General features: G+C 50.6%; 1 protein-coding gene across 1 annotated transcript; it reads left to right on the top strand.

The window, feature by feature from the left end:
• Positions 1-6,647: 6,647 nt before the first annotated feature.
• Nkx2-5 (NK2 homeobox 5) lies at positions 6,648-9,595 on the top strand. The gene is made up of 2 exons (XM_034507396.2): positions 6,648-7,081; positions 8,523-9,595. Exons 1-2 carry the CDS (start codon positions 6,751-6,753, stop codon positions 9,152-9,154), a joined length of 963 nt encoding a protein of 320 aa, XP_034363287.1. The 5' UTR covers positions 6,648-6,750; the 3' UTR covers positions 9,155-9,595.
• Positions 9,596-10,895: the final 1,300 nt, after the last annotated feature.

The following is a 10,895-nucleotide window of genomic DNA, read 5'->3' as shown; positions in this document are numbered from 1 at the left end:
CAGATCCTGCTGAACAAAGCGCGCGCGAGCTCTCTCTCTCTCTGTCTCTCTCTCTCTGTCTCTCTCTCTCTGTCCCTCTCTCTCTCTCTCTCTGTCTCTCTCTCTCTCTGTCTCTCTCTCTCTCTCTCTCTCTCTCTCTCTCTCTCTCTCTCTCTCTCTCACACACACACACACACACACACACACACACACACACACACACACACACACGGGGCCCTGGCCCATCCTTTCTGACCCTCCGTGGTGAGTTTACTGGACTGCCACTTAGGCTCTCTGTCACAAACTTCACTTTACCTTTGATTTTTTTTTTAAATTCCAAAATGAGAGGAAGGGCATATAAATCTACAATTTTAACCTTAGCCCCCAGAATTCTGGTTCAGATACTTCCATAGCTCCGAAAGCAAAAGCAAAACAAAACAAACAAAATTCTGTTCTCACAAGATTGCTATAATATACTCTGATGTTTGATTCTAGATCTCCCTCCCCCACATTCTTCCTTCAAAGCTTCCTTTGACATTTGTTAATCCTCAGTTTAAAAAAATAAATTGACACCCCTAGCTTCCCAATAAAGTACAGGCAAGTAGGTATAGGGGTTCATGCCTATTATTCCCAATTTAGGAAACCAGGGCTGGAGGATTGGAGTTTGAGGCCAGGCTTGGCTACAGAACACTGAACAGCAACAGAAATGGACAGTGTTGACAGAGGACAATGTAGTCTTGAGACGATAGATAGATAGATAGATAGATAGATAGATAGATAGATAGATAGATAAACAGACAGATGCTGGTGATTGGTAAAGGTGGTTGCTAACAAGTCTGAGGATTTGACTTCATACAAGAAGAGAGCTGACTCCAGTAAGTGGTCCTCTGACACCCCTCACACACATAAATGTTAAACAAGTAAGTAAAATCCAAACTTTTAGTATAGCTCAGCGAGCCAGAGCTTGCTTACATACACGGTGTACCAGAAAGGAAAGTGTCTGTGTGTCTTGGTTTGATATTTAATGTATCACAAAATGTAGCCATACTGATAAATATTAATATAGCTATAAATATAAATGGAACTCTTTCTCTCCTACATCTGCAGTTTCTTTTGGTACAAGACGATTTCTTAACTAGTCCCCTAAAATAAATATGCTGGTTTTTAAAAAATATTTTCATTCTCAAAAAAATTAAAGTACAAAGGAAGTATTTTATTTGTATACGCATGTGTATCTGCAAAAAGTTCCTGGGCATGAAAACATCCCATCAGATGGTTTGTGCATTTTACATGTTGACAGAACCAGACTGCTCCAGAGAGGCTTTTCAATTTATTCTTCCATTAAACCACACTGAAAGGTCATTTGGCAGAAAGCAACAGAACCCGTATCAAGCTCGGGCCAGGCAAGGCCTCTTCCATTTGGCTATGTCCACAGTACAAGTAGATGTGGAGATTTTTTTTTCTTAATTTGGCTCAAAGCATTTTATTATTTATTGCGAAGCTAGTGATGTCTATTTTTTTAACATTTGTTAATATAATATATACCATTTACCTCTCTGATTTAGTTGACATTTCTTAACTTTTCTTTTTTATTTATTTTCTTCCCCAACCCCCTTTTTTCCCCAGCAAGGTTCTACTAGTCTTGGCCAATATTACAATTGCTCTGTTGAGTAATTTCCTTATTGATTTACCAGAACATGTTCTAGATATATTATTAAAATTCATAATTTCATTATGTATTCCTACTATTGTTCTCTCTAGATTATTTTTTTTCTTTAGTTCTATTTATGGTATCCTTGGCAACATTTTAAAGCAATCTCCTATGGTTTCTCAATCTTTTCTCCTATTCACTCTCCATTAAAAATAAGCAAACATTCCAAATTATTATCCTTATCAGGGGTAACACCTAAAAATCATAGTATGTATGTTGTGCATGAGTTCCAGTGCATGTGTGCCCTGGTGCACTTGTGGAGGTCAGATTCCTGAGAATCACATTCAAGTCCAGCTTGTCTGGCAAGCATTTACCCACCTGGCCAGTATGGATGAAGGGGTGGAGAAAATCAGGCCAAATACCCCAAAGAGAGTTGAGTCTGGAGTCCTCAAGACACAGGTGGAAGTCTTGACTTCTCTAGACAGAAAGATACACACTCCTTTACCAGGCTGCTCGGCTTCTCTCCTCTGCGCTTTTCAGTTCTTTCTATGACCAGGATAGCTTTGCCTTGAAAGCAGCACATTGGGGGCTGCTCTGTGCCTGGCTCAGTCCTTATACCTTGGGGCAGAGCCAAAAACCCTAGGCTTGTGACCAGGACCTCAAATACATGGAGTCAGTATTTCCAGGGCTCTCTGCCTGAGAAGCTAGAAAGTAGGACTGTTAGCAGATACAGTGAGCTCAGCCCGAAATGAAAATCTGGAAACTTGTAAAAAAAAAAAAATTAAGAATCATGATAGAGCAAGAACAGAATATCACAGGAAACTCAGGTCCCACTGGGGAAGGGCAGGGTTGCTAATAGAGAGAAGAGGGGAAGGGGTTTCCAGTCTGTGAAGGTAGATAATTCAGAATAGCAAAAGGCACAAACACCCAAAAAGCAGTCAACTAATGAACTAGTCAACAAAAATGGCATATTCGCACAACTGGATATTATTTAACTGTACTGATAAATGTCACAATGTGAAGGGATCTGATAAACACTACGCTAATTGAGAGACAGCAGACACAAAAGGTCACATATTATATGAGCTTGCTTGTATCACCCACAGAGGCTGGAAGTAGATTAGCCGTGAGTGCTACGTGGAGGTTGAAGGTTGAAAGTTTCTTGAGGATAGGTGACCTCAAATGGATTGTGGAGTATGATGAGTGAAATCTATCTTAGTAAGGCCTTAGCAAAAAAAAAAAAAAAAAAAAAAAAAAAAGTGTGTGTGTGAGTGGTTACATCTCAAATACGTTCTTATTCTCTGTGTGTCTTTCTCTCTCTGAGTATCTCTCTCCATGCCCCCCCCCCCCGAAGAATTCTCCTGAATGACAGTGTAGGGAGTCTCCCAGGTTTTCTTTGGCAGCGTGCATCTTGCTTTCTTCCCAATGACAAACAGGAAACGGCGATCACCGCTTCCAATCTGGGTAGCCTTGAGCGAGTCACTCTCTCCTGCGACCTTCTTCTCTTAGCCAGGTGGTCTGGTAGGAGAACTCAAGGCGCACCACCTCGGAGGGCGCCGCCGGCTAGGATGGCTGAGTACCTGCAGTCGGAGGCGTACCTAGTTTCGGAGCCGGCGCGGGCCCTGCGTGGCCCGCGGGAAGGAAGCACGGGCCAGGCCAGGAGGCAGCCGCGCTGCTCATCCATCAGCCGGACGAAGAGCAGAGTCGCGCTCTCGGCCCTCTGTTTGCTTTCTCGCCAATTATTGCCGCGCCGCGGCCCCTTTGTTGATACAGTAGTCCGAAAAAGTGCTAATGTTCATTTATCAGGGGGCCCGCCGGGGACTCCCTAGAGTTGCGATTCTTCCCAAAATATAAACATGGGGCGAGCGTCCCAGACAGAAACCCCCATCTGTTTTCCTGACGCGGGCCAAGAGAGCGAGGCGTTGTTGAAGATAAAGCTACGGATAACGCTGCCTGTCTCCAATGGACGTCTCCCCGTCGCATTAATGACATTCCGGGTGATAGTTGCAGCTTATCTTTCAATTAATCATATATACCTTTCGCGGACGGCGCTGCTGATTGCAGGAAGGGGGGGGGGGCGGCTTGAGCCGCGCCGATCGCTTTTCAATCAATAATAATTTATTTACGCAGGATGCGCTGGAGCTATCCCGGAATTTGACTAATTCTAAAGAAATAAGTCTTTAAAAGGCAAAGAAATAAGTCCGCAGATTTTCTGTCTCCTCCAGTCTCTTTTGTCTCTGCCCCTCTCAAATGAAGGTTGTGTTTAGCCAAGTACTTCTTAGAGAGCAAGCCAGGTTGAGCCAGCAGCCCTTAAGGAGAAAGACTGCCTTCCCAGCCATTGTAACACACACACACACACACACACACACACACACACACACAGAGCAATATATATCCTTTGGTATTGATTTGAAGACAGCCAGGACAGAAGCCAAGTTGGAAAGTGCTCTGGACAGCTCTTTGCAGAACCCCAACTCTGTTTTGCCCATTTATCTCACTCTGTCCTGCTTCCTTTCCGAAGAGAAAGGCCAGGGCCTTTTCACCAAGGTTGTAGGGATGGGAAAGTCACTGATTTTGTTCAAATTAGAAGAGTTTTCTTCCTTTTTCTTGACACCTGACCCACAGATCTGTCAACTCTGGGAGCCCTTATATCCGAAAAAGGTGATAAATCCTCACTACATTGATTTGCAAAGGAAATGTTCCCTCTCAAAACTATCTTAAAAAAAAAAAAAAAGACTTAAAACAGGAATTCCGGATGCGGCCCCAATATATCCCCCCCCCCCAATTAAACGGTAATATTTCAGGCGTCAGCTCACACTAATCTTTCAAACTGTCATCGCGATCCGAGGGGCCAGCCGATTCACTTAACAGGACTCCTAGGACCCTCGCCCGAAGCTGTTTTCAGCAAGACATTTAATTGAATCGGATGTGGCTCGTTTGCCAGACGTCACCGCCTGGGTGATAGACATCCCCTCCAACCCACAGAAACCAATCTTCAAAAGCGAGGAGGGTCCCCAGCTAGGTTGGTTCAGAACAGTAACTGTATAGTAACCAAAAGTCGTGACAAGGGAGGAAAAAAAAAAAAAAAAAACCCGACAAAAGCAGCAGACTGCTCTGCCGTCAAGAGACTACAGTGGAAGATGAGAAGTGGAGGGACAGAGACATCGGGGTTTTGCACCCCACATCTTCGAAAAGGCTTCCTCTGCAGTTGGAGCTAGCAGCTTCACAACGCTCTGTGGTCCTTGGATTGAGATCTCAGGATGGCTCCTAAGTCTGGCGCTGACGGTTAGAGCCTGGAATTGGGTTCTCGAAGCTGCACGCTTCACAGCCTGCCTGGAGCGGGCTCTCCTTCTCCCTTACTTAAAGACACAAGGCCTTGGGAGTTTGGGTTGATGAAAGACAGGAAGGGACACACATCAGGCCTATGCTGGCTTCACTATGGCCCAGATGGTGCCAGTGCCCAGTGGCCCACTGTCCTGCTAGGAGGGACAGTCCACACTCTGCACTCACAAAATTTTAGATCCCTGGGCTTTGGGCTCAGGACTTAGGAGTGGCTTGTTTAGCTGACATTTGACCCTAAACCCACACCCTCTTTTCTATCCCAAAAGTCTCTTCTCTGGTGACCAACTAGTCCCTCATATCCTTTGCCTTCCTGACCCACAGATCTGTCAACTCTGGAAGCCCTTACATCGAAAATAGGTGATAAGTCCTCACCGCATTGATTTGCATTTCCTTTGCAAATCGGTGTAGTGAGGATTTATCAGAATCGAGGTGAGGAGCTCAAGCTCTCCCAGAGGCTAGCTTACCATACCTTTGATGGGGTAAGTTTGGCCTGGATGCGATGTGCCTCCTCTTTTTGAGATTACATCCCAGAAAAAAAAGCCCCACTCTGCTGGGGGTCTCGGAGGGCCCAAGTGTTCCTTAGATCCAGGCAGCTCTCTTAGTACAGAACGTGGGCTCCTTAAACCCTGATGGTTTTCAGACAGAAGCAGCACTGAAAATCCCCTTCCACCTGCCAGGCTCTGTCAGCCCTCCCTGTGGAGTAGAAGCCTCAGTAGGCCCCTGGGGGATTAGGGATAGGAAGGGTCTGGGGATTGTATTGGTGGCCTAGGAGGCCACTAATAGTAAAAAAAAAAAAAAAAAAAAAAAAAAAAAAAAAAAAAAAAAGAAGAAGAAGAAGAAGAAGAAGAAGAAGAAGCAGTTTGGGCTTCAGGAGAATCCAGACAGACACCCCAGGAGGCAGCTCTCCTCAGGAAAGCTGGGCTGAACCAGGGTTGCCTTCCTCACGGAAGAGTCAGTTCCCCAGTAAGTGCATCTCTCTGGAGAGGTGCCTGTAGCAATAGTCTGAAGCAGGTGGCCACTCCCACCCCGCACTTAGCTACTTCACCTTTCCATTCAGCACAGAACCCCTTGGGGCCTGTCTGGAATCCTGGGTTGAATTTGGTTCTGTAGGTCAAATTAAAAATCGCTCCTCCACCCAATGCCTAACTTGATTTGTCATCGTCCCAGAACAACTGTCTCCTCTGTGTTTCTCTTCCTATTCAGGCCACGCTTAGGCAGACTTCAGTAAACAGTATTGTAGTCATGGTCTTGATCCCTGAAAAATAACTCCCTCACCCATCCTCACTAGCTCATTTAGTGATAGGTGCAAAAGAATATTTATTCAAATCCTAGATCCACCCCAACCTTGCGTTTAGACCCAGCACAACAGAATCGGGTATTTTCTTTGAGTGCGTCTGCCTGGGATTTTCAGGCTAAGGAGGAACAATCTCCTGCAGGAGTGGGAGACTATTCCAAATGTGCCGCGGCCCCTTTAAAAAAAAAAGCTGAGCAGAATTTTTTTTTCCTATCCCTATGTCTATATTAGGTGACGCAGAACTGCCCGTCGCTCCTGTCATCGAGGCCCCTGGCCCAATGGCAGGCTGAATCCCCCCTACTTCGGCCTGCTCCCGCCTCTTCTGCCCCTGGTGCTCCGCGCTACCTGCTGCCGCGCGCCACATCCAGGGCAGAGAGGCGGGTGCGCGGGCGGGCGGCGGGCACCATGAGGGGAGGCTGTCCCCGGGGGTGGGCAGCGCCACTCTCTGCCACCCACCTGGCGCTGTGAGACCGGCGTCGCCACGATGTTCCCCAGCCCTGCGCTCACACCCACGCCCTTCTCAGTCAAAGACATCCTGAACCTGGAGCAGCAGCAGCGCAGCCTGGCGGCTGGGGACCTGTCTGCGCGCCTCGAGGCCACCCTGGCGCCCGCCTCCTGCATGCTGGCCGCCTTCAAGCCCGAGGCCTACTCCGGGCCCGAGGCGGCAGCGCCCGGCCTGGCAGAGCTGCGCGCGGAGCTGGGCCCCGCTCTTTCGCCCCCCAAGTGCTCTCCTGCCTTCCCAGCCGCCCCCACATTTTATCCGCGAGCCTATGGTGACCCTGAACAAGCCAAAGACCCTCGGGCGGACAAGAAAGGTAAGGAGAACCTCAAGCAAGCCCTTCCACCCTGGAGTCGCTTTCATGCCCAAAACCCTGAGCCAGAAAACTCAGGCCTGACAGTAGCTGGTCTGGGGGTGAAGGCTGGGCGCGAGGAGTTTGGAGTGTAAGATTCCGGGTTGTCCAGGATCTTCTCGCTCTGCAGTCAATCGGAAGTTTAGAGGGAACGCCGAATTTAGAGAATCAGAAGAGAGAGAGAGAGAGAGAGAGAGAGAGAGAGAGAGAGAGAGAGAGAGAGTGTTTAAATTGTTTTCGGCCTACAAGACCCCCAGTAGATTAGGGCCTTGCTCTTGGATCTGTTAAAAGTTGAGCTATCTAACAATCCGCGGTAGAACAAATCTTAGTGTTGTAGAGTTAAGATCTCTTTCAGATTTGGTGTATTTTGAGACACTGAGAACTGCTAAACAGAAAGCTTAGCCCCGCCGATCCTGGGCCTTGTGTAGCCCACCCTGCCTTTCTGGGCCTTGCCTCCTTTGTGCCAAAAGAGAGGAATCTGGGGACATGGTCTTGATTTTGAGCTGTGGTGCTGTGGATCCCAGGAGTTGGGGGTTGGCTTTGTTTTTCCAGTACAATTTCCAGGCAGGACCAGGTAGAAAGTCCTTTCTGGGAAATGTTGGAAAATACGGAACGAATAAAGACACTGAGAAGTGAAGAGCAGGCTTCCGAAGGTAGCCGAATACCAGATATCTCAGAGTAGAGAGGGGGGCTCCTGGCCTGCTCACAGAAGGAACAGGGAAGACCCGGGCCCAGCTCTGGATCTGAGCAAAGCCAGAGAGGCCCAATGGCTTCTGAGAGTCAGAAAAACATCCCTAGGTTTTCTCTAGGAATGCTTGAGAGAAGGTCCAGGAACATCGGAGGAGAACTAGAACTGATTACTACCAACCGGAATCCCGCAGGGCCGGTGTAGAGGCCTCAGTCCTCCCACGGTTACTGGCAAGTCCAGAAGCCGCGCTAACATCAGCTGGCAGCTCTGCTGGAGCCGCCGAGCTTTGGGCCTTCTCGTTCTTTAATTACTGCTTAAAAGCTGCTCCACCCGAGGGTCAAACCGAAGTATTCCTAACGTAATTCACTCCGAGCATCCTTACGTTTTTATTTTCTTTGCAACCAGAAAAGCTACATCACAGACTGCCATGAGAACGCGGACTCTCCGGGGAAGGGGTTTGGGATGGATCGCCCGAGATTTCTCTTGTTTTATTTTGTCCTGAAACCCGTAAGGTGTCCAAGCTACTCGGGCTTTTCCCAGATGCGCAATTGCGCCAACATCGAACCGTGCGAGCCCCGTGCACTCGGCGATGAGCCTAAGAGGAGCTGGGCGTCTCTCACAGGACTAGGGTGACACCCCCCCTCCCCCAGCCCACGAGGGCCCTGAGCTCCCGGGACCCGCTGCTCTAACCGGCCATCTCTCTGCCTCCCCCTTCAGAGCTGTGCGCGCTGCAGAAGGCGGTGGAGCTGGACAAAGCCGAGACGGACGGCGCCGAGCGACCACGCGCGCGGCGGCGACGGAAGCCACGCGTGCTCTTCTCGCAGGCGCAGGTCTACGAGCTGGAGCGGCGCTTCAAGCAACAGCGGTACCTGTCGGCGCCCGAGCGCGACCAGCTAGCCAGCGTGCTGAAGCTCACGTCCACGCAGGTCAAGATCTGGTTCCAGAACCGTCGCTACAAGTGCAAGCGGCAGCGGCAGGACCAGACTCTGGAGCTGCTGGGGCCGCCGCCGCCGCCCGCGCGCAGGATCGCGGTGCCCGTGCTGGTGCGCGATGGGAAGCCCTGCCTGGGGGACTCGGCAGCCTACGCTCCCGCCTACGGCGTGGGTCTCAATGCCTACGGCTACAACGCCTACCCTTACCCGGGCTACGGCGGCGCCGCCTGCAGCCCGGGCTACAGCTGCGCCGCCTACCCCGCCGCGCCCCCCGCCGCGCAGCCCCCCGCCGCCGCCGCTGCCGCCAACAGCAACTTCGTGAACTTCGGCGTCGGGGACTTGAACACCGTGCAGAGTCCCGGGATGCCGCAGGGCAATTCGGGTGTCTCCACGCTGCACGGCATCCGAGCCTGGTAGGGAAAGAGCCGGTCTGGGGCGCCCTGGACCGACTCCCACTTTTAGGAGAAGGGCTATGACTCCGGGGATGGAAATGCTTCCACTATGTCCTGTCCCTCGGATTTCACACTCACCCTCGCACAGGCCTGGGACCTTTCTCCGACCCCATCCCCCTTTGTTGACGTAGCCTGGTGTCTCGGCCCTGGGAGATCACTTCTAGGGCCACGGGCACCCTCGACGGATTCCGCACTAGGACCCGGAGCCTGGGCCGGGAGCCCGGGCCCTGGTTGCCTTGCCGCCGCCCACCCACCCGTATTTATGTTTTTACCTCTTGCTGTAAGAAATGAGAATCCTCTTCCCATTAAAGTGAGTGCGCTAACGCACGCGTGCTTCTTTTAGGATTTCCGAGCGGGCGAGCGCAGAGGCCTCCTCCAGGTCTCAGGCATAGGACACATTAATAGAACCTGCACCGATGAAAGCTAAGGCACCCTGCGCCCCTCCTTAAGTGTTTTCTGAGGTCGTCTGGTATTTTCGGAGGGGCAGCCTTTTTTCAAGGTTAGCGGCGGAGGGCGTGAGGGTTTTTATGACTTGCCTGTGAGCAAATGGGGGTAGCCCAAAGTGTCAGCGTCTTCTCGCATCAGAGAAGGAGGGAGTAAACGCTGACCCTAGAGCGCCCAACCTCAGCCCAATCGGCCCCACTGTTGCTGGGCGTCGAGAGAAGAGCAGCACTCTGAGTCGTCTTCCTTGATGCCACAGTCCTTTTACTGATGGAAGTGCCAAGGACCCTCGTCCAGCTTCCCCGACTCTGTCTCCCATTGGAAGCCCCTGGGGTCCTTCGCCAACCTCCGGAGCTGTTTTTGGCTGAGCACTGAGGTGGGAGATGGTGCTCACATCTATCTCGGAGTGGGGTGGGGGATTGTGAGAGTCCATGCGTGCGTTCTGGGGAGATTCTCTAAACTGACTGGCATCTTCTCTCGGTATGGCAGTAATTTCACTGTAGTTAACACACCTTCGATTGACCCACGTAACCGCTCTGCTGGTTTTACAGATGAGAGAACTAGGTTTGGTAAAATGGGGCAAAGACTTAAAGGTGGCGGCTCACCTTTTTTCTCCGGCAGTACCTCTATCCCCAGTACTCAGGACCGGATAACTGACCTCTGCTTGGAAATCGGGGTGGATCCTGGCTTTGTCCGCTGCTCTGGAGCTGTAGCTAGGTGGCAAAGTCAGCAGGGCTAGCAACAGATATGCAGCCGCGACATTGCTGCGGAGTTTAGGACCCGAGCTCTGCAGTGGGCCCATGATTGGCTTAGCAAGGCTGGGTCAGGAGTCAGCATTTTGCAGCAGGGAAGCAAGCTGCTTGCCAGTGTCACCTCCTAACCCCCATAGTGGAGGAGATGACCGTAGGTACTGCCATTTAGGCTCCTCGAGGACGTGCAGAGGGTAAAGATGCAGTTGCATGCAAATAGTTGGCCATACCAGGTGCCCCACTCTCCACCCCCACTCCCACACACCTGAGGCAGCCAGCACTGCCTGCAGCTAGGTGGATATATGTAGCTCAGCCCCTAGCATTCTATTTCCTGGGTCTAAACTAATCCATCCGCTCTGCCGTGGCCACTGCTTGCATCCCGGGATAGCTGTAGAAGTCCCTAATAAGTGAGATTATCGGTTCGTGAGCTTTGTAGATGACAGCATCCTGTTACAATGTCAAAGGGCCGGACACTCCTGCCAGTGTGCTCTGTCAGGCTCTCTGTTGCTGGGTGTA

Source organism: Arvicanthis niloticus, chromosome 6, assembly GCF_011762505.2.
Source record: "Arvicanthis niloticus isolate mArvNil1 chromosome 6, mArvNil1.pat.X, whole genome shotgun sequence".
In the NCBI taxonomy this organism is placed as follows: domain Eukaryota; kingdom Metazoa; phylum Chordata; class Mammalia; order Rodentia; family Muridae; genus Arvicanthis; species Arvicanthis niloticus.
Note: the sequence above shows the minus strand (reverse complement) of the source record. Positions and strands in the feature narration are given on the sequence as shown.

Bases quoted from the DNA above. Each gene is read 5' to 3' on its own strand.
- Nkx2-5 (XM_034507396.2), top strand. From the start codon at position 6,751: ATGTTCCCCAGCCCTGCGCTCACACCCACGCCCTTCTCAGTCAAAGAC. The intron at 7,082-8,522 runs GTAAGGAGAACC...CTCCCCCTTCAG, and splicing joins CCCTCGGGCGGACAAGAAAG to AGCTGTGCGCGCTGCAGAAG.